The sequence below is a fragment of the Argentina anserina genome, chromosome 2, assembly GCF_933775445.1.
Source record: "Argentina anserina chromosome 2, drPotAnse1.1, whole genome shotgun sequence".
NCBI classification, from domain to species: domain Eukaryota; kingdom Viridiplantae; phylum Streptophyta; class Magnoliopsida; order Rosales; family Rosaceae; genus Argentina; species Argentina anserina.
The window spans coordinates 14,475,515-14,498,266 of NC_065873.1; the positions used below are offsets into that span (position 1 = coordinate 14,475,515).

The 22,752-nt window shown below is 38.0% G+C and overlaps 3 protein-coding genes across 4 annotated transcripts; 2 read left to right on the forward strand and 1 right to left on the reverse strand.

The window, feature by feature from the left end:
• The first annotated feature begins 214 nt into the window (after window positions 1-214).
• On the forward strand, window positions 215-7,264 carry LOC126782903 (putative DEAD-box ATP-dependent RNA helicase 29). Its single transcript, XM_050508257.1, has 11 exons — window positions 215-669; window positions 786-1,947; window positions 2,060-2,117; window positions 3,099-3,212; window positions 3,676-3,721; window positions 4,893-4,969; window positions 5,130-5,182; window positions 5,321-5,402; window positions 5,487-5,543; window positions 6,355-6,481; window positions 6,814-7,264. The coding sequence occupies exons 1-11, from the start codon at window positions 294-296 to the stop codon at window positions 7,032-7,034; spliced, it is 2,373 nt and encodes a 790-aa protein (XP_050364214.1). The 5' UTR covers window positions 215-293; the 3' UTR covers window positions 7,035-7,264.
• Window positions 7,265-7,479: 215 nt separating this feature from the next.
• On the forward strand, window positions 7,480-12,074 carry LOC126782909 (chaperone protein dnaJ 10). The gene is made up of 10 exons (XM_050508264.1): window positions 7,480-7,859; window positions 8,187-8,246; window positions 8,797-8,879; window positions 9,302-9,455; window positions 9,879-10,008; window positions 10,539-10,697; window positions 10,787-10,965; window positions 11,128-11,208; window positions 11,536-11,670; window positions 11,768-12,074. Exons 1-10 carry the CDS (start codon window positions 7,773-7,775, stop codon window positions 11,846-11,848), a joined length of 1,149 nt encoding a protein of 382 aa, XP_050364221.1. The 5' UTR covers window positions 7,480-7,772; the 3' UTR covers window positions 11,849-12,074.
• Window positions 12,075-12,617: 543 nt separating this feature from the next.
• LOC126782911 (F-box protein SKP2B) lies at window positions 12,618-17,127 on the reverse strand. 2 transcript variants are annotated; one of them, XM_050508268.1, is made up of 5 exons: window positions 16,095-16,226; window positions 15,684-15,724; window positions 14,212-14,560; window positions 13,961-14,102; window positions 12,618-13,342 (listed from the first exon to the last, which is right to left on the reverse strand). In XM_050508268.1, exons 1-5 carry the CDS (start codon window positions 16,095-16,097, stop codon window positions 12,969-12,971), a joined length of 909 nt encoding a protein of 302 aa, XP_050364225.1. In that variant the 5' UTR covers window positions 16,098-16,226; the 3' UTR covers window positions 12,618-12,968. The 2 variants fall into 2 exon arrangements, with proteins under 2 accessions (XP_050364225.1, XP_050364224.1); XM_050508267.1 differs by lacking the exon at window positions 15,684-15,724 and adding an exon at window positions 16,997-17,127 and having other exon boundaries at window positions 12,620-13,342; window positions 16,095-16,403.
• Between the last annotated feature and the right edge of the window lie 5,625 nt (window positions 17,128-22,752).

Below are 22,752 nucleotides of genomic sequence, written 5' to 3' on the forward strand. Positions count from 1 at the left end.
CCATTTCTAACCAGCTGTGTGTGGCTTCTAATTGGTACATCAGATTTTCTAAAAAAAAAAATGAAAATAGCAAAGCTTGTATATCAAAACAAGATCGTGGTATCATTGATTAGCGAAATGTAATTGGATTTAGGAATAGAGGAAGCAAGAATAATTGAATTTAAAGATGAATAAAAGAAAATCAAAAGAAAAAACAGAGAGTGGAGCTAGAAGGGTTTAAACTCTCTTCCCTTTCAGCAAGGAGGGTTTTAGCCGTTTAGGTCGTCTCCTTAAACAAACACTGCATACAATAAATGGTAGCGCCGCCGCCCAAGTACGTTAGCTCGGTCGGCGATCTGAAGCGCCGCGAGTTACAGAAGAAGAAAGCCAAGTCCGGAGGCTTCGAGTCCCTCAACCTGAGCCCCAATGTCTTCAACGCAATCAAGCGCAAGGGCTACAAGGTCCCCACTCCCATCCAGCGCAAGACCATGCCGCTTATTCTCGCCGGTAACGACGTCGTCGCCATGGCCCGCACCGGTTCCGGCAAAACGGCCGCGTTTCTGGTCCCTATGCTTGAGCGGTTGAAGGAGCACGTCCCCCAAGGCGGCGTTAGGGCTTTGATTCTCTCTCCCACTCGTGACCTGGCTCTTCAGACCCTCAAATTTGCCGAAGAACTCGCCCGGTTTATGGGTATGAAATCGATTTCAATTTCGATGATTTACTGATCACATTTCATTTATGTTTAAACTTTATAGAAGTTTGATTTCGATAAATCATGATCGAGTTTTTATGATGTTTATTTGTAGATGTTCGGATTAGTTTACTAGTAGGTGGTGATAGCATGGAGAGTCAGTTTGAGGAGCTGGCGCAGAATCCGGATATCATAATCGCAACTCCAGGGAGGCTGATTCACCATTTGGCTGAGATTGACGAGATGTCGCTCCGGTCTGTGGAGTATGTTGTGTTTGATGAGGCCGATTGTCTCTTTGGCATGGGGTTTGCTGAGCAGCTGCATAAGATTCTTGCGCAGCTGAGTGATAACCGGCAGACTCTGCTGTTTAGTGCGACATTGCCTAGTGCGCTTGCGGAGTTTGCCAAGGCCGGTTTGCAGGATCCTCGGCTTGTGCGGCTTGATTTGGATACTAAGATTAGCCCCGACTTGAAGCTCATGTTTTTCACGTTGCGGCAGGAGGAGAAGCATGCGGCAATACTGTATTTGGTGAGGGAGCATATTCGTTCGGATGAGCAGACGTTGCTATTCGTGTCCACTAAGCATCATGTGGAGTTTCTGAATATCTTGTTTAGAGAAGAGGGCATTGAGCCGTCTGTGTGTTATGGTGACATGGATCACGATGCTCGAAAAATTCATATATCAAAGTTTAGGAACAGAAAGACCATGCTGTTGATTGTCACTGATGTTGCAGCTAGAGGAATTGACATTCCGCTGCTTGACAATGTTATCAATTGGGACTTCCCCCCGAAGCCTAAACTTTTCGTCCATAGAGTAGGTCGAGCTGCAAGGGCAGGTCGGACAGGCACTGCATTTTCTCTTGTGACATCTGAAGACATACCTAACCTTTTAGATCTTCATCTATTTCTTTCAAAACCGATTAGGCCAGCACCTACTGAGGAGGAGGTCTTACAGGATATGGATGGGGTGATGTCCAAGATTGATCAAGCAGTTGCAAATGGAGAAAGTATTTATGGGCGTTTCCCCCAAACAGCTATTGATCTTGTTTCAGACCGGGTTAGAGAGATAATTGTTTCTTCCTCAGAACTCAGCCTTTTGCTGAAAACTTGCGCAAACGCATACCGCCTGTATTCAAAGACAAAGCCTGCCCCTTCAAGGGAGTCTATTAAAAGAGCAAAAGATTTACCTCGGGAAGGGCTGCATCCAATATTTAAAAGCACACTAGAGGGTGGAGATTTGAAGGCATTGGCATTTTCTGAGCGGTTGAAGACATTCAGGTTTGCACAAATATTTGATCGCTGCCAATTTTTTTGTACAAGTTCAGATACTCTGAGATACTGTTTCAAGTATGAAGTTGCTAATTATTGTCATGTGGATGATTTATGCCAGACCTGAGCAGACCATTCTGGAAGCTGAAGGGAAAGCTGCTAAATCAAAGAATGTGAAGGTAAATGTCCGTTTATGACTTCATTAGCGGATTGCATTGATTGGCAACTGTATTTTCTCTTGATCTAAGCACTTAGTATTTCATCTGTCAATCAACAATATCAGTTGGCCGTAAACTTTTCTGATTATAGTTCTCACTAGAGCTGTTGGGTTTCAATTTGTTTCGGTATGATATTATTTTTATTCTAGAGCTATTTTCTGCTCTTTTGACTTAACAACTCAAACCTAGGAAATAAATGTTATATGCATGTAAAATGAACATTTACTGCTCATAGCTGGGTGGGCTGTTTTTCTAGAGATCAATTTCTACTTATTCTGTTAAAAGAAGAGAAGACCTGTAAGTGAGCAGGAGAATGTAGGATCTAAGCCAGGGGGCTTCAGTGAATAGGGAATTTAGAAGGTATAGGGTAGTTGCAGTCATAGGGAAAGCAGACATGGGGTAGGGAAATGTTTTAAGGAGAGATAAGCTTATGTGTAGGATTAGGGGTATAATTTGAACAATTAATTGGTTAAACGTTGGAAGCAGTCTAGGTTTTAAGGAGAGATAACATTTCATGTAGGATTTTTTTTAATCAAAATTATGTGTAGGATTAGGGGTGTGATATCTGGACAATTATTTGTTAAACGTTGAAAGCAGCCTATGGCATTTTGTTTCGCCTGTATTTGCAGTATTTCACTCTATACGAGGCATTCACAGTTGGAATATCTTTTCCGTTCTTTTGTAATTATATCTTATTATATCACATTACTATTTGGAACTTCACTATAAGTATTGTCAATGTGTTTTCTTCCCTGAACCTTATTGTACTATCATACTCAGTGACATTTCTTCTTCCGCTAGATCTATGTTAATGTCTTCAGTTTGCTTGAGATAACTTTTTGTACTGTAGAAGATATATTTGGTTATATGTTTCTTTTTATCTTGTCCTTCAGATGTGATCTTAAAAGGTTTATAGTGATAAAGGTCTGTGGCATTTCGCAGGGTCCTTCTAGTCAGTGGGTTGATGTCATGAAGAGAAAAAGAGCTATTCATGAAGGGATAATTAATCTAGTTCATCAGCAGAATCAGGAACGTTCCAAAAATCGTGTGGAAGAGGTAAATTATTCAGAAGAGTGATGTTTCCGATGGCTACATTGAATATAGATTTTAAAGTAACCACTCAAACCATTTTGTTTCAAACAACTTTTGTTGATGCCATCATCTAATAATTATTGTGCATGCGTAGAAGAGTTTTCGTTCTGCTTCTTTATTACGATGGTGACAAGTTGTGTCGATTTGATTGCTGCAACTGTCGGTCTTATCTAATGCGAATTTATATGGAAGCCACATGTTGGTCTTGAGTTATTGTTTTCGTTTGGTAACTTGAGGTGATAAGATAGGGAGTTTTACTACTGTGGATCATATCTTAAGTTAGGGTTAATGTTAAAAAGGACTGTTGTATCTTAAGTGGGTTCTCTTTTCCTTAGATGTATAAGTGATGGGTTTTACTTTTAGTATTCTCTGGTCTACTCCCATGCTGATTAGCTAGTGCACTAAATTGAAATTTGCGTACTTGCAGGAAGATGAACCTGAGATTATTCCCTCAAAGAAAAAGAGAAAGAAAGGTATTCCCTAAGCCAGTATTGTCATTGAGTTGCACCTCTCTCTCTCTCTCTCTCTCTCTCTCTCTCTCACACACACACACACACACACACACTATGTGTGTATTTTGTATGCAAAATATATTTCTTTTTCTTATGTTATGCTTGCTTTCTGCCATGAAGTTAAAAACTAAGACACTGCACGTGTGCAGATTTTGAGTCCTTGAACAATTTTTTGACCTTTTTCACATTTATTCTCGGTTTAGTTTATTCTCATTTTAGTTGAAGTTGCAAAGTATTCTGCTGTGATAATATAACATGGACTTGTATCGCTGTCGAGTTTTTCTTCATTTGTGCTCCTTGATATATTTATAATATTGAATGGTGCTGAACTTGGTATTTGGTATATGCCGCCAGTTACTTCAATGTTTTTTGTCTCTGTCAGTCTATAAGATATATGTGTGCCTTTCAAAGTAATTATGTGTTTGTATATTTACTTTGAGAAATTTAAAGGAAAATGGATCACTGGGAAACAAAAGAGGCATCCATCTCAAGTAAAACATGATATCGGAAAGAAATCTGCTGCCTTAATTAATGGGCTTGTTGTTGTGTTTTTGGCTCGTTGATGCATGTTGGAGTTAGGATTCAGTAATCAAATCCAGGTTTAGAAATGAAATAAGTTAGCACAGCTTTTCTATATGTTTTAGGAGAGTATATCTTCCAATATTCTATTAGGATTTGTGTTAGGTTTAGTAATCCTAGTCCATATTGTATCAAGCAGCCCCTATTGATATAAATAGGGCTGCAGGGAGGTTTTTAGACACAGAGACAGAAATCCTAAAGGGAGAGCTAAGGGTGATAGAGAGATAGGAGCTAGACAGGGAGGGGTTAAGGTCTACAATAAGTACTTGTACCTAAATTCTTCAGTACTAGTAAATCTCTCAAGAGAGATCACAGTGGAAGTAGGCTTCAGCTGAACCACTATAACTTTGGTGTGTTTCTGTTTACTCTTCTTTGCTTATATCGCGAATAACTATTAAGATCTAAAGGCGCTTATAACAACACTTGTTACCCTCTTTCTTTATACTTGTTAGGGAGTGATCGACTTTTTTATTTGAATTATCAGATTTTCTACACCTTTAATGCGTACTTATTTAGCTTATTAATTCTGTTGTTGTCATCTCTTGGATGCTAGAATGTTCGGGTTCTACAAGGAAAGCAACAAGCTTCAAGGATGAGGAGTACTTTATAAGTTCCATACCCACAAATCATGTAGGTGATCTAACTTTTAACAATATAAACATTGTAATAGGATATCCATCACAAATAATTGTGCCAAATAATTGTGTGCTTTTTAAGTTCTGTCGTTTTTCGGATCACAAATAGTGAAACCTGGCTGACCTTTTTTATTATTCCCGCTATTGTTGTCCAGCATACTGAAGCAGGACTCTCAGTGAGAGGGAATGAGAACTTTGACTCTAATAGGTAATAATTAATTCAACTGTAATCTCTTCCAAACAACTCAAATTTATGATTAAAGTGGTTCAATGAGGTAATTGGTTTTATCAAAGATTAAATGAACCAATTGGTTTGGCCCTCAGCTGACCCTGTTTATCTTTGTAGGTTGGACGCTGCTGTTCTAGATCTAGTTGCAGATGATAATGTGGGCATGAAGAAACAGAAATCTGTTTTTCATTGGGATAAGGTAATTGGATACTGATATTATTTTCCTTTTGTTAGTGTTGGTTTAACCATCCTTTTCTAACGTCGTGGAGCTGGTGGATGGCAGAGGGGAAAAAAGTACATAAAGCTAAATTCTAATGACCGTGTGACTGCTAGTGGCAAGGTAATCTTTCATAAGACTTTTCTTTTATAAAAATGATGTTGCATGTGTCCTCTTTTTTATTTCCATGGTGTGTTCTGAATACGGTACATGCTATTCTGAGAAAGATCCAAATTGCGGTGGAATTTAACTGTTCAAAAGCTCATGCCATATATATCACATTTAACAAAAAAGACTTATATGCAGATAAGATATAGAGGTTATTACTATAGTTGGTTTTCTTTCACACAAAGGAAAATACATGTATGGTTGAGGCCTGGTTTTCGGTTACCATTTAGATAGCTATACATAATTGTCACTGAATAATAGTGTACTCGTAATATATATATAATTTGCAATGTCTTTTTTTTTTTTTTAATTTCATCAATCTTGTCATTAATAATAATCAAGTTATATGGGGATCATTGACAAAAAATAAAAAACTTAAACGGGGATAACTTATTGCTTTAGCTGGATGTCTGGGTAAATTAATCAAACCCAATAATTTTAGGTTAAATAAACCACTACCCAAATTACAATATCAACCCAAATGTACAAAGGATGGTAAGGAGCTTAATTAGCATCAAGAACAAGGTTGGCCGTTGAGGTTACTTGAAAGCTAATGGCTAACCAGGGCATACGGAGTAGTCAGCATTGGTTGATGTTTCTGTTATTTCCTGACATACCTAAGTGACTTGAATTTATTCTAAATCTGGGTTTTTTTATTATCATTTAACGTTCTGTTTCATTACATGAGAATCCTATAATTACATAAAAGTATTGTGCTTTAAGCGGTTATTCAGAGTGGTATGTGCTAAGTTTTCATGTTGTACAGGTAAAGACAGAGAGTGGTGCAAAAGGAAAACTTGAGAAAACTGGAATGTACAAGAAGTGGATAGCACGTACACACAATAAAGTATCTTTCAAAGGCACTGGCGAAGGGAATGATGAGGAAGCCACAGGTAATGGTCTATTAGTGCATTTTGTTTTTCTTCTCCATTATAAATTAATTTTGCCGGGTGTAATATCATCTATCCTTGGGTGGTGCCCAGATGCAAGGATTCAACGGCTGAAGATATTTTTTTTGGATTACCTGATTCATTATTGTTGGACTCATCTCACCTACCAAATAGAATTTTATAATCAATATAAAATAATTCTCACTTTCGGGTGTGGAGTAACATCCTCATTCAAATTTTTCTATCATTTGTTTATGCATTAGCCATTGATTTGCTTATAGTGGTTTGTTTCAATTAATTTGTTTCATCTGAAAATGACATCCATCTGTTTGCAGGCAACCGGAGATGGCAGGGGAACAACAGGAGGAACCCTCGTGGGGGCAGGAAGCAACAGTCTATTCCTAATGCACATGTCCGTTCTGAAATCAAAGACTTGGATCAAGTTCGGAAGGAGAGACAGAAAAAGGCTGATAGAACCTCTTATTTGAAAAGCAAATCTACAAAGGGGGGTAAAATTTTTGGTAAAAATGGCAAAAGAGGGAAGGCAAAGAGGTAAACAATTGCCTAGTACAACTCTTGTAAAAACACCAAATGGAGGGATGGACGTTACCATCGTACCGCCAGGAAAGAGAGAAAAACAGAGGAGTATTTGCTGTTATCAAATAGCTGTATTTGGTAGTTCAACCAATTTTGTACTTTTTAAAAGACAGGTGCTGTAGTGAATTTTGGATACTCCGTTGGTTTTACTTTTCAAATTTTCAGTAAATCAGACTACTCAATCGTCAATACTAGCAGTTTCTATTTTGTCAGTTTCTATGTGAAGTGTTGAAGATAACAGAGATGTTTTATGATACACGACAACTTTACTAGATTTTCTAAGCAATCTAGCCGCCGAATTCCCCGGACTTCAGACTGTCGGTAACTTTCCGATCAGTATTTTTGTAGTCACAGTATAGTGGTAGTAGAAGTAGATGCATTGCCATTGTCCAAATACATGGTTTCAGCGATAGCTTTTGGGACACCTTGACAAGCAGATGGAAGATATTAGAGAAACGTAATGGCCCTATCATAAGCGCCACCACTGGGACAGTTAAAAAACTGTTGCCTCCCGCTAAAAAAGCCTTTGTTTATTTCCGTGAGCAACTGGAAAGGCAAGTCTTTGGTCACTCCGACCATCTCACTTTTCCACTTTACTTTGCTTCCTTTCTTTCTTGCTCTTGTTCTCTCTTTTTTGTGAAGCTTTTCGCATTCTGAGCTCTGTGACTGTGGGACTTGTTGTTGGGTTGAAGCAAGAATGGTAAAGGAAACTGAGTACTATGATGCACTCAATGTCAGTCCCTCGGCTTCGGAAGAGGAAATCCGCAAGGCTTATTATCTCAAGGTTTCTTTCGTTGTGATGCATTCCTTTTTTCTGAGCTTGATATATCCACTGTGTTGTTTATTTGATACTAGTTCTGTATTAGTACTTATGAATCCTCTTGGAATCTTGGATGTTGATGATATTCACTGGTTGATTTATATACAATAATTGAACACATAAATGGGTTTGCCTTTCTTTTGCTAATTTGAAGCATCAAGGATTGGTAGTCCAGTTAGATGTGAATTAGATCAGATACTGAAGTATATGGATATCTACTGTTTAGATTAACGGGCCTCAATCATGCAAAAATTATGTAACTTTGATATATTCTGTGTTATATTGCTGCAGGCAAGGCAAGTACATCCAGACAAAAATCCAAACGATCCTCAAGCTGCTGAAAGATTTCAGGCAAGTCCACTGCTTGTAATTCTACCAAGTATAGATTCTTTCAAGTATATTTGAGGTGAATGAACTTAAACCATATTATGAATCAGACGGAGCCTTATGCATTGATTCGCACATTTCTCCTTCTCTCCCCCTCACACTTTTGCACTGAAGCATTATAAGGGTACCATTTATTTCTTCATGTTAAGGAACAAGATCAACACTAAATAGCTTTGCTCAGTTGCTCTGTCATTGTATTGTATTGAAAATGGATCGGTACTTGTAAGTTTCTGAAGAGGCAACGGAACAGCCAATATAATATGACTTTCTTATACCTATTGAAGCCCCATTCGCGCACCTCACCCAAGATTCACTCGCTCTCTTTCAGCAGATACCGTCATAAAATGGTGTGCACATAGTTATATCATTTATACTCCCAGTCAGTATTATATAAATGCTTAGGAGCATGCTCAGACCTGGATTTAGCCCATGACATCGGAAGAATATTTGTATTACATTTGTATGGTTTTTTCTGTTACCTTATCATGATTTATGGAAATATGAATGTTACCAGGTACTCGGGGAAGCCTACCAAGTTTTGAGTGACCCACTGCAAAGAGAAGCTTATGATCGAAATGGAAAACTTTGCATATCTCGGTACATGATATACATATATACTCTAGTGCTTGTATAGTTGTATGCAGATGTACATACACAAATACAATTGTCCAGCACTCCAGCTGTTCTGCTAGTTGGAGTTTCCATGAATCATGCGATTGTTCTATGCAGACTTCAACGCCTTCAGTCATCTTTAGTAGTCCTGACATAAATTTTGGCTCCGTTTAGACCAACATACATTTCTTTATTCTAATAATTTAAAAGTATGTATCATCCATAGCTCTGAATGTACTTAACCAGAAGCACTTGGTCTCATGCTATTAATTTGTCCTACTTGCAATAGATTGAGAAAATTATCATCTGTTGTATTGTTATGAATTCTCAACTTTCTGTGCAATAATTTTATTACTTCGATGTCAATGCGTTTTTCTGACTATCTAATAAGTCAAGTATCCTTCCAGGGAAACCATGCTTGACCCAACAGCTGTCTTTGCTTTTCTTTTTGGAAGCGAACTATTTGAGGATTACATAGGACATCTAGCTGTAGCATCAATGGCTTCTTCTCAATTAGCCGGTGAAGGTGACAACCCTGACAAAGTACACGATAAATTGAAGGCAAGAATTTTTGTTCATTATGCTAACTTATCTAAATCAACTCCAGTACATGTCTAGCAACTTAAACAATCATAAATGCACATAGAGAGTTAGAGACACTCAATTACACAGTATTATATAGGGTAGTAGGATGCAGAGCTTCTGAAGTTCTGATCCATAAGTTACTCCAGGTAAATAAACTAGTTCTTATTACTCTAAGGTACCGGTGGTACATGTTTTTGTGTCCTGGCATGACTAGTGCGTGACTCAAGACCTGCATTTTCTTCAGAGTAGCCATAATGGTTGTGCGAGGTGTAAATTAAACTTCACATTAGATATTCCTCAAGTTCTCAACTGTTTATGCAATTGTTTCTGTATATACTTAACCTTCACTTGGTCGTTTTCCTTAATTAAAACAGCTGTCTTACTATAACTCTATCACAGGCTATTCAGAAAGAAAGAGAAGAAAAGCTAGCTAAAGCACTCAAAGATCGTCTTAATCAGTACGTGCGAGGTGATAAAGAGGGCTTCTTACATCATGCTGAATCTGAAGCTAGAAGACTTTCTGACGCAGGTAGTGCATACTACCTATATATAATACTTAAATTCCAAAGAGCTTTGTAAGTTGTTTGTTATTGAATTCTGCATGCCAGAGAGCTTTAGACCCCTTCAATTTCAGTGTCCGTTCTTTTGAACTCATATCTCAAATAATTGAGAGAAAAGTGCTCCATATTTCATTCTTAGATGTGATCGAGTTCATAGTAATTCATTTGTTCCTGCATTCTTATTTTTTTATTCTGTTTTTATAAAGTATGACATGCTAGCATTTATGTCTTCAGTTCAAGGTGGGTAGTGGTAAAGTCATATTCAGAAATGAGCTAAATCTATGGGCATATATACTTGGCTACTAGTATCTACACCTGTGGGTATCCTAATGATAATGGGATTGCAATTTGATTTGTCAAATGCAATAGATTTTGGAGGGATTCTTTTTGTTTGTTCATTTGGCGCCCCATCTTATTTTTGGCTTCTGATGAATAATACTACTGCATCAGCCTGCTTTACTTGCGCACTCTACAATTTCTAACGTTCATGAATTTGCAGCCTTTGGAGTTGATATACTACACACTATTGGCTATGTATATTCAAGACAAGCAGCGCAAGAGCTTGGAAAGAAAACCATATACCTAGGTGTACCTTTTTTGGCTGAGTGGGTACGAAATAAGGGACATTTCTGGAAGTCACAGATGACTGCTGCTAAAGGTAAATGTCATATTTTCTCACGGTTCAAATAAGAATTTTGGTTCCTTTTTCCTGCACCTAATTATTTGAAAAGAAAAATTGTGAATCAGGTGCATTTCATCTGATGCAACTTCAAGAAGAGATCCGTCGGCAGTTTAAAGTGGATGGTAGCGGCCCTGAGCATGATGTTGAATCACAGATACGCTTAAACAAAGACACATTGTTGAACTCATTGTGGAAATTGAATGTGGTTGACATTGAAGTAACTCTTGTACATGTTTGTCAAATGGTCAGTGGTTTCTTTCAATTTGCAAGAACTTATTTCCTTTCATCAAGTAAAAGATCAAACAGATTTTCCATTTCTTTCTCATTGTCTTTGGGAATGACTGCCTTATGATTTGCTTTGAAGAACTCTGCCACTTGTCAACTGAGAACCTTCTTATGATTTCAGGTGCTACGAGAAACTAGCGTTCGAAAGGATGAACTTAGAGCTCGTGCTTTGGCACTAAAGCTTCTCGGAAATATATTTCAGGTTTGTAATGTATCACATTCTGTTCAAGTCTTATATGGCGTTCTTCAGTCTGATCAATTAAATACCTTGGAAAAGCTTGAGCTCCAAAGCTCATGCTTGCTGCATTCCTGTAGAACCTTCTCCAGTTTTAGTTGATAAGATAGAATTCTTGTCTTATATTATATGTTTGGTACTGACTAGTGAGTAGTCTAATGATATTGAGATACCAAGTTATAGGAGGGTGTTAAGTGCTTGATGAAATATCGATAACTAACTTGAGGTGAAAAGTTGTAGAAATGTTTCTTAACTAATCAGTGGGATGCTGGTTGGTGTTCTATGTGGTAATAGGAGGAAAAGAATGGTTCAGCTTCAAAACGGAAAGGTGATGCTGACACAGACGATGATGATGGAAGTAGTTCTGATAGTAGTAGCGGAGAGGATTCGCCGCGACGGCTCTCATATAGAACTCCTTTTCTCACTCAGGCATGCTCTAGGATTCTATGTAGTAAAACTTAAATGTTTATTTCATGTCTCTACACACGTAACTCATGTGTTCTTTTTCTGTTCTATGCTTGCTTAGGGGATCGGGAGACTCTTCAGATGCCTATGCAATCCAGCATTTGATGTCGATGATGAAGAGATTGTGTACAAAGGCAAATGATGTATGAGTTTTGTGTATAATACACAGTTATATCAAAAACATTATGTTGCAATTTGCTCTTTGGTTTGCTGATTCCCCTAAAAAAGGTAGTGGGAATGTAAAAGAATTGTAATACTACTGGCTGTTTCTTCAGCATGCATACAACATCATATTACTCTTGGCTGAAGTTCAGTTACATTCTACAGTTATATCAACCTATAAATTTCTGCAAATATTCGATACCTTATTGAATGTCTTGATCATCGACGAGTATTTCGCTTGGTTTCAGTAAAGACGAGGTGATTAAGTGACCAAGTAACTGACTTGTGAATTCTGGATGGTGTAACAAGTGTGTGCAGGCTCGGTGGAATAAGGCTAGAGCATGCTATCGTAACCTTAATGGTATCCACAACTTCAAATGGACAGTATTACAAGATTGTCATTTGTCAATATCAACTTCAGTGATATTTCTCTGTAGTATGGAGATGAAACCATTATTTTGAGATGACATATCATCCAGAATGGGGATTTACCACACCCCAAATACTTTCTTCGTATTGGAGAAAGCAGAATATCATTTTGGCCTTTTATGATGATGGTGGCTTAGACTATAGACAACGCATCATTTCCTTACAAAGCACCATTTCTTAATAAAGCACCATCTTTTAGAACCCCAATCCTCGAGTACAATTTTTTTAGGTTTTCGCTTAATCTTTTTTCTTCCTTTGTATTAGGTTTCTATCTTCAATCTACCTGCCTTGTTTAATCTCTGAGTTCCATATCAAATTTGAGGAGATTCCAACTATCCAACCTCGCATGATTAGTTGTATTCAACTGTTCACCTATTAAAGGAGGCTGGAGTACAGGGAAATTCAGCTATGGATGAATGAACAGTTCAGGATGGATTGAAAGATAGCTGAACATGTACCTAGATTCACCGGCCTGTTTCATTTGGACACTAGCAACAGTTAGAAACTGACCTGCCTTACCAAGTTACAATGCATAGTCAAAAGCGGTTTAAACGGCTGCTGCCCATTTGCAGCCAATCTTTTACATCTCAATATAAACAGCTTATGTACCGCGACTCAAGAGTTTCAGCCTCTCGAGAACACTCAGAGTTTTTCTCCTGTCCTCACTCAATTCAATGAGCTGAATGAGCAAAGGCAGTAGCAGTGCGGTGAGCCTGAACAGCACACGCACAATGCACGGATGTCAAGTTCAAACAGCCACTCATGATGAGGGAGTGCCTCCCAGAGCAGGTATGAAGTGATGGAAAGGAGTCACAAACTGCCTGAACAGCAGAAGGGGTAAGGGCTGTGCACTGGCTGATATTGAGAGTCTTAAGCCCTTCTTCATCACTCCTGCTTTTCCTGGATTCCCACATTGCTGCAGGCTTGTTTTTCACTAGACTCTGGGCTAAAGAATACATTGCCTTGTCTGTAATGTTTTGACAATAGTAAAGGCCGAGGGATCTCAGACGAGGACATCTGTTTGCCAAAGCAACCACACTGTCATCTGTAATAATAATAAAAAAAGGCCTAAATATATTAATTTCCAAAGTACACCACAATTTAATCAGGAACGTATATTTACATCTACACGATAGCTACTCAGAAGCCAGGAAAAAGAAAAGGTCTTCATTGAAGTACTCGTATAAGTGCAGGAAGTTTTACACTATAACACTTCAATATCTCCTACTGTCTATAACTATATAAGGACAACTCGTGCTAGAGAACAGTCCTGGCACATTTATCAGATATACACACAAATATGTGTTCAGATGAATTATCCTACACTAGTGACCTTTTTCCTTTTTAAAATACAAGCTCCGTCTAAGGAACATAAAAGATTTACCAGAGTGGTATAATAAAACTCGTGATCAAGGCATTAGACTCGGTCGACCCAATATGAAATGACTAGCATAGGACTGATCGACAATAAATAGTCTCATAGTGATAGATAACTCGGAGACAGAATGGCAGAGACTTAACACTAAGCATTTAGTCACAATATCAGCATCTATTCTTTGGCAACTGATGGATCGATGTGTGTATGCAAAGTTAAAGTTGCAAAAAATGAGTACACAACAGACAGTACTGAGAGTTTTTCCTATCAATACTCTACGCAAAATACCTGTTATTTGGACACAGCCACACAAGTCAACAATTCTGAGGTCAGGGCATCCATATGCCAAACTCATAACTCCTACATCACCGACTTCCTCACACCAACCAAGATTCAGACACTGCAATTCACTGCAGTTACGGCCGATAGCCTGCACATAAATTTTAAATATTGATAGAACCATATTTTTTTCAGATACAATATAAGCAACAAATTCCTTTCCAAAAATATAAAATAGCAACAAATTGTTTTTTAAGTACCTGCAATGCCCTATCTGATGCAGCCCTGGAACATCCACAGAGGTTCAGAACTTTCATTTTTGGGCAAAAGCCAACCAGATATTCAAGAGCAATGTCACTGAATGCAGAACAACCGCTGATGTTGAGTCTTGTAAGATTAGGACAGCCATGAGCTAAGGCATACAGGGAGCGGTCAGTGAGCTTGAAGCTTTTGCTAAGGTCCAAGACCTGCAGATCACGAAAGAAGTTTGCTATGCTCTGAACAGCATTATCTTCAAGTTGAGGTTTATCCTGACGTAGTATTAGAGTTTGCAACCTTGTAAACTTCGGAGCAAGAGATAAGACCAAGTTGTTCAAGTTCTTGTTACACCTGAAGAAACAATTGATAACAATTAACTACGCGTCTACGCATCATGTTTTTATTTAAACCAGTGCACAAAGCTTCCATCAATTTATACGAACATCATTTGTTTCCAATCTTGATCAGAGTATTAGAATTAGCATCTAACGGAATTAAGCCTACAGCTTCCAGTCCTCAGGCGTAAATTTATGACCTCTGAAACCTATTATTTAATATCTCTTTGAACCGTTTGACTCGGATATTTTTCCTTCACCTCCTGCCATCTAATAAAGTGTTGAGCTTTTCATGTTTGAGGGAATTGAGGCTATTTGAACCTTAACAAGATTAAAACTTTGTCAGTTGACCATCATCAGCGTACTTACATATCTTTCCTTTTTCCTGTTTGATTTTAAAGGGCAGAGGAAGCTGGAAATTTAGACCCAAAGAATCTTAAGTGTCAACTACCAACTTCGTACAGTTTCCAACAACTTCAACCTCAAAATTCCATGTCCAATACTAACTAGACACAGCATTATGCTAAATTGATGCTTATGGGAAAAGAATATCAAGAAATTATCCTCCTATTCTTCCAAAAATATCATCCGTCAATATCACGGGTTTAATAAACCAAGAATGCGAACTCTGACTTCAAGGCAGGCAAGAAACAAAGAGAGAGAACTGACTACAAACATTTAGGCATGCAAATGTAACTCCATCGTCAAGGCAAACTTAAAGATAGAACATAATTGTGTTTGGGAAAATAATGAAATCCAAGTAACACTTCAATAACCTAGCCAGGATGAAAAAGGCCTTAGGCAAGGAAGCTAATAGAGGTGTGTACCAACTCAAAGAAATGAAATAAGCTCTGATGTAACAACAAAACAGCACGATCAAGGAACAAAATGAGTCTGTTCTTCACACCTTAAAGATGCATTTTAGCTTAATCCCTATACACTCTTGTAATGTGACTGTTTATTACAAAACAGAATAAAGACGCTCATTCAGATCTAGATTAATGAGTAAAACACAATGAGTGCATCCATATTGTGTAACACAGAAGAACAAAACAGTCAAAGACATTACACAACAACAGAGATTGGCTCCCAAAAAAAATTGAAAATACAGGACAGGGCAGGGCTAAAATCATACATACCCATTGAAAGAATCCATGCTGGGTTCCCAACAGTAATTAAACTGTCAAAATGGAATACACAGCAATACAGAATGATCACTAATAAGAAAAGAATTGACAACGGAAGTTGCACAGAGCAAGATAAATACAGATTCTGCAAACCTGAAGTCCATCTCTCCAAAAGAAACTATGGCACGTAATAGCAACAGGCAATGAATAAAGAGAAAGTAAATTTCAACATGTGAACCAAATAAAGTGAAGTCTTTATATGGATCATCAAACACAATTTTTCACAGATATTGATACATTCTTCTTGCTGTATAGGAAAAAATCAGCATACACAAGTAGCAAACAAGAAGAGCAAATAAAGTAGCAACAAGACATCGATAACAAAATCAAAAACAAAAGGAGAGAGCAAGGCAATATACAAACCATGAGAGGGAGAGCCGAGTGAGTCCCAAGCAAATAGCATCTCTCCAACCGCGACAGACACCAGAAGCTATGATCACCGTCCGATCATCCACAAGTGTCAGAATCTGCAGCAGGAGCTCCATCGGAATATCCTTCCAATCAGTTATAACCCTCCCGTCAATTTTCACTTCCCCACCGCCGATCATCATCAGCTTCTCAAAGCACAAGTTCAAGTCCTCGGTCTTGAGGTTTTCTTTCCCAACCATTTCAAACACACACACACACCCTCAACCCCACCGCCTTCACAAACCAACAGAGAAGCCCTTGTTTCTGCCACCAAATTTAAAGAGAGAAAAAGAATGGATAAACCATTACAAATACCAATAACAGTTGTACAACTTTATGTTTAGAGCCAGAGGTGTCAAAAACCACAAGGAACTTGGAATTCTAACACAGAAAACATGTGTCAACACCTCATGACACTTGCAGAGATGCATCAAAGCTAGCAATAGTGAATCACAATCAAAATCTCATAAACAAACAAACAAACAAAACCTATTATTACTTCTCAAGAGACCAAATCATAATCCAAATAATTCATCATATATTAGAAAGATGAAAACTTTTAACAATCAAAGAATACCCTTCTACATATTACAGCTCAAACAGGCTCAAATTCAAACTAGAATTCAAAAAAAAAAAAAGATCTTCAACACCAGAGAACTAAACCTCAGAACTGAAAGGTTGAAACTTTGAATTCAGAACTATAAAAGGTTGAAACTTTGAGAGGCAAAAAAAGAAAGAAAAAAACATCTCTCAAAATTGACATACATATATCCAATGATCACAAACAAAATTTCTAGAACAAACAAAGCCAGCACAGTGACTCATCACAAGAAGAAAATCAATGGTTTGACCATTACCAGGGAGAAGTGTTCTTGATCAAAAGACAGCTCGTAGGTTGTCTCCTTTGCTGGCTTTGATTCGGTCTTCTGTGAATGTTGATGTCTCGTGTAAGCAGAGAAGACGAGAAATGGAAGGAAGAAGAAGCAAGCAAGAGTTCTTTATGGATTTTCCAAGACAAAGACAAATAGTGAACACAATTAGCGACGCCTATGGTCCCACGTGCCAGCATCACGTGGCTGCTGATTTGATTTGATGGTAGGGTCCGGCATGGGACCAAAGTTGAGTGGCTGTGATTTGATTCAGGTTTCTTTAGGGAAGGATACAAAAGAAGAAAATAGTGAAGGGGAAAACTTTGTACTGAAAATTTGGTTATATCCTTGGGGCTTTTATGTGACAAAGAAAGAAAAAAGGAAAAAAAGAAAAAAGGAAGAGAATATGTGAGGAAAATTTTCGATGGAGGATTCCAGAAAAACTAGAGAGAAGTGGAGAAGAGAACTAGGTGTGTTTAGAACCGAAGCCGCTTCCAAAAGTTATCTTACACGCGTGACAATTAGAAATGGTACTTTGTTATTTACCCCCTTGTTTATTGTTACTGTTTTTTATATACCTAAGCTCCATTCTAATTACCCTTTTCATAAACGGATAAATTTTAATTTTTTATTTATCAAACGAATAAAAATATTTGATGAGGGAAAGGAATGTTTTCCTAAAGTTTAACAGTTTAGTGTGTAAAGGCTAGACTAAGTGCAATTATTAATGGCCAATCTAAAGCTACAAGACAAGTATCGATTAGTGCCATGAGTTTGTTTATTTTGACTATGATTTCACTAGCTGTTGTAAGATGGTAGTTCCTGAACTGAAATGTTTATATAATTAATAATTCGATCTCTATGTCTATAGTAATATTATACAAATAACAATCACGGCAATATTGAAGAACGGGAGTAGTGAAAACAACCGTTTATATTATGAACTGACCAGGAGATCAGATCAAAATCAAATAAACATTCATCGGAAAAGGGAAACAAATTAAGCTAATTAAGCTATTCTCTCGTGAGGAGAAAGAGCAATCGCAATAGTTTTTTTTTTCCCAACAATTCAAAGAAAAACTACGTACTAAACAAAACCTGTAATACAACCAAAAAAAATCTCATGATTATCAAAAGCGAAAGGTAAGGACTGCTTCCAGCATTGAGCAGGACCATGATGACAGACTTTAGCAATAGGATCAGCTAAGAAATTTGCTTCGATCTCTTTCCTGGCAGTTGCAACTTCTGCCGATGTGTATGGCTCTTCCTGCGATTCCTTGGCTTTGCTTTTGTTTTTGCGTTGGGTAGGATTCTGTTGTATTTTGGCTAGTTATGGGTTTGTTTCGAGTTTGCAGAACTTGGCTAGAGGTGCAAATGTGTATCCACAACGCAAAAGATCAACTTTGATTAATCAAAAAGTCTGACAATTGCTGGCTTGCAATAGATCCTTGATAGGTAGCTCTTCCTAGCTATAGTCATTTAGTGTTTTCTTTATTTTTCTTATCTTTGTGTCCGAATGGTTTGGTTTTTCGATCTATTGAAACTTTGTAGTCCATTTTGGATTACTTAAATTCTGAAATCCTTTGTACTCTTCATTTTTTATGAGGTTATTTATGATAACACAGAAAATAAAAGCAACTTTGCAACAACATTGTAACGACTTCAAAATTTCAAGTATAAAAACTCAAATTTCGAAATCGTGAAACACCAAAATAATTTCAATGAATCGAAATCATTTTAAATGCCACAACGGATCATTACTGAGTTCACAATACAACTCAGACAAACCAATTATTACAAACCAAATTTATAGTTCAACATTACATAAAAATAGAAATGTAATAATCCTCACAATCTCTCACAAAAATCCCACAAATAAATCCTCACAAGTTCTCACACAAATCCACAATAAAAACCTCACCACAAGCAGGATAATGAACGACTTCGAGTCTTCAGAGTTGTCCTTCGATTTCTACTAATCAACACCTGCGGAATTATCCCCTACACCATTGAATTGGTGCACAGGGATTGTAAATACAAACCCGGTAAGCTTTACAGCTCGTATGAGTAAAATGAAAATATAACTCGCATATCAATATATACAAAAATCTACAAATCAACAAATATAAATGCACTCATGAGTCAATGCACGGCCCATCTGGTTGTCCCAAAAAAATATGAAAATAAAAGTGCTCGTGAGAAATTGGGCAATCCATCTGTTTACCCAAATACATTTATAATACGGGTACTAATGAACGCTTGTACACCTATGTTACCCCTCACGTAGTACACCGCCGATATTGGGTAACCTCCTGCTACCCAACATCCAAAAATATGAGTACTCATGAGCCGATAACCCATCTGTTACCTCACATGCAGTACTCCGGCAGACAGACTAGAGCTCTAACTGTATCGTAACTTTCGCCCGGCCAAAGGCTAGGTTTCGACATGCCAAACACGTCCGAAGACTGGTCCGAAGACATAAACACGTCCGAAGACAAAAACTCGTCCGAAGACAAAACGTTTTAACAAACTCCATGTTAAAACCACATACAATAATCATCACCTCATATTGTACAAATCAAATCACATGCTCGATATATAAATCTCGTCATCAAAATGACATAATCACGATAAAATTATAACAGTATGTTATATAGCAAACTATATATATATATATGTACCTATTTACCATTTATACAATCTATATATATATAATCCACTATATCATATACATGTCATATTCCATTCTTAAAAATTATGCAAACTCTTGAATCAACGCAATGGTAGATTCGTAAATATGTGAGATTTTACTCACCTTATCAACTCGAGCGTAATTCCACAATTTCCGAAGGTAATTCTTTTCCTTGATTTATCGATCACCTTGAAAAGATAAGAAAACAATTTAGAATCGTTTCGTAAACCTTAAATGCCGAAACAGTAATAATAAGTTACTGTTCAGCAATTTATGGTTTTACGATATTACTGTTCACGTATTTACTATTCACGTATTTCTGTACAAATACACATCAATTGCGTATCCCTATACGTATACATTCTGTTTACGTATTTATATACGTATGAATACCATTCAAATGTAAATACTGTCTCAGTAAATATTAATCACTGATTTACCCTTCTAAAATTACTTTTTACATTTATTGAAAGTAATTTACATTTCATTTACTTTTTACATTTACTGAAAGTAATTTACATTTATATTTAGCGTACATAAAATAAAATTTAAATTTACCGTACGTAAATCACATTTTTACATTCACCGTCGTAAAAATAAAATTTACAAATTTACTGTGTTGAATCACTGTTCACACGCCGCCGCACGTGTTGGCGCGTGGGGTACACGCGCCACCTCCGGCAGACCGCGCGTGGCGCTCACGCGCCACTCACTGTGGCAGCGCGTGGGGCACACGCGTCGAGCCTAAAGCCAGCGCGTAGCACGCCATCGCCGCCCCATTTCTCCCCCTCTCCTTCTCCTTTACCCTTGCAAGGCCCAAGGCCGCCTCTAGACCACCTCACACACTCACACGCGCCGCCTAAGGCGGCGGTGCTCAACTCTCCACCTACACCTCCGATCCTCCTCCAAAATCCTCCCAATCCATCCAAAAACATCACACAATCATCACAACCATGAATTGAATGCATCCTTACCTAGATCGGAGCCCGAAATGCGTCGGAAGTGATTGAATCGTCGGTGAGCTTCTCGCAGGAACTCCACTCGTCGATGCAGCTCATTGGCGGCGAGGCGAGGCACGGCGAGCTAGAGGGTGGCAGCGGAGGGTCACGCGATGCTCCAGGGAACGGCGGTGAGGGACACTGCGGCTTGGAGGCGGAGATCGCGGCGTAATGCAAAGGGAGGCTCGGGGAGAGAGAGAAGGCTCTCGACGGCGAGACGGAGCGTCGCAAGGTCGGGGTTTGGTGAGGAGGGTCGCGCGATCCTTTTGGGCTAGGCGGTGTGGCTTACGGAGGGCCGGTCGGCGAAATCGCCGGTGAAGCTAGAGAGAGAGGGAGGGGAATCGGGGAGAGGCGAGAGAGAAGAGAGAGAAAGAGGGAAAATGAGAGAGAGCGGCGCGGGGTGAGGGTTTCCAGACTCCAATAATTTTCTATATATACCCGTTTCATAAATCAGGCACTACTTTCATCGTTAATAACTTTTTCGTACGACGTCCGATTCGAACGCGTGATGCGTCCACGAACTCGTATTGACGAGCTCTACAACTTCCATGAAGGAAGTTTTCGCAAACGAGCAATGGAATAAAAGTCGATATTCACGTCTCAGAAATGTAACGTTTTTCTAAATAAACGTTCCGAAAACGTTTCCGTTCTTGTTTCGTAAAGTCGCAAACAACCAAATTCATTTTAATTGAATTTCACAACTTTATAGAATTCAAATCAAAACCAAATATTGTTTCGAAAAAATAGGGTTATTACAAACATCCTGGACAATAATAACAAAAATAGGGTTTTCATCATGCATTTGGCATTTTGGCAGATCATGAAGGCACAAGGTCCGTGCCCTTTTTTGGTTTGAATATATATCAAACCAAGTAACGTGAAAGGGATTTAACATTGTGAATGAATGTGATGTATATGTTGACTTCAAGTATATCACCCATACTATCTGTTTAATTTGTTACGAAGGCAACCATAACAATTAACAAGTTATAAAGCCGTCCACTTGGGATGATATTAACGTTTTAGCAGATTTGTTTACACGTACGCCTTAAGACCTACTTGGCTAAATAAAATCTCGTTTGATACTTAAGTTTGATGCCTATTACTCATTATCATCGAACGGCTTGACGAAATAATTCCAATATATATGTCCTCCAAAATTTATATCGAGGGTCCTCAAATATTTACATATACAGTATGCTCATATATTGACTGCTAGCTTATTTGTCTTGCTTCCGTATGTATCAATTGTTATTTACTTATATAGGAATAGGGGTGGACACGGGTCAATTCGGTTCGGTTTTGGACAAAACCCATAACCCAACCCAAATTTTAAATTCGGTTCGGTTCGGTTCGGTTTTTCTATTTTAGAGACTGTGACCCACAACCCAACCCAACCCGTACGGTTCGGTTCGGTTCGGTTTTTTTTTCGGTTTTACCCATATGTAAAATACGTAATATTATATATTAATTTTAAAAGTATAAAATTTAACATAAAGATGAAAAACTAATAGTCTAATGATTATTTCATACCTAATTGACTTATGCCTCATCATTTAGCCCGTGGATCTGAAAAGCTCGCCGAGGCCCGCAAGCCCGATGAGTTTTTACCCGAAAACAACACTATTATGTCATAAGGGAAGACCCATTACCAATATGCGAACACTAAAAGTCGTTTGCATATATGAAATCACCTAATTTTTGTCACCGATTGTGTGCGGTCGCACCAAAAAATTCCATTTGGCAAAGTCCCGGTCAATGAGGATTTTAATGTCAAAACGCCTTTTTTCTTGACCATAAGTATGGACGATCAATCAATATCCAAATCGGACGAAATTTTTAAGGGTTCCCTAAATATATATACTGATCACATCTACTGGTGTCGATCGACCATATTTCGAACTGGAGTTATCGATTGCTGAAGTGTCCACTAATGTATCATACCTTTATATTAGATTTATAATAAAACTATCGCATTATGAAGCGACTATATGAAGTAAACTTTTAGGGATCGATCGACACCATCCGATGTTATCAGTATATATATTTAG

Excerpts from the sequence above, each read along its gene's own strand:
- LOC126782903 (XM_050508257.1), top strand. The coding sequence starts at position 294 with ATGGTAGCGCCGCCGCCCAAGTACGTTAGCTCGGTCGGCGATCTGAAG. Across the intron at positions 5,183-5,320 it reads GAGAACTTTGACTCTAATAG|GTTGGACGCTGCTGTTCTAG; the intron begins GTAATAATTAAT and ends TTATCTTTGTAG. Across the intron at positions 5,403-5,486 it reads CTGTTTTTCATTGGGATAAG|AGGGGAAAAAAGTACATAAA; the intron begins GTAATTGGATAC and ends GGTGGATGGCAG.
- LOC126782909 (XM_050508264.1), top strand. The coding sequence starts at position 7,773 with ATGGTAAAGGAAACTGAGTACTATGATGCACTCAATGTCAGTCCCTCG. Across the intron at positions 10,966-11,127 it reads TTGTACATGTTTGTCAAATG|GTGCTACGAGAAACTAGCGT; the intron begins GTCAGTGGTTTC and ends TTATGATTTCAG. Across the intron at positions 11,209-11,535 it reads TTCTCGGAAATATATTTCAG|GAGGAAAAGAATGGTTCAGC; the intron begins GTTTGTAATGTA and ends ATGTGGTAATAG.
- LOC126782911 (XM_050508267.1), bottom strand. The coding sequence starts at position 16,339 with ATGGTTGGGAAAGAAAACCTCAAGACCGAGGACTTGAACTTGTGCTTT. Across the intron at positions 14,561-16,094 it reads ACTCGGCTCTCCCTCTCATG|GTGTAACAAGAACTTGAACA; the intron begins GTTTGTATATTG and ends TTGTTTCTTCAG. Across the intron at positions 14,103-14,211 it reads CATCAGATAGGGCATTGCAG|GCTATCGGCCGTAACTGCAG; the intron begins GTACTTAAAAAA and ends ATTTATGTGCAG.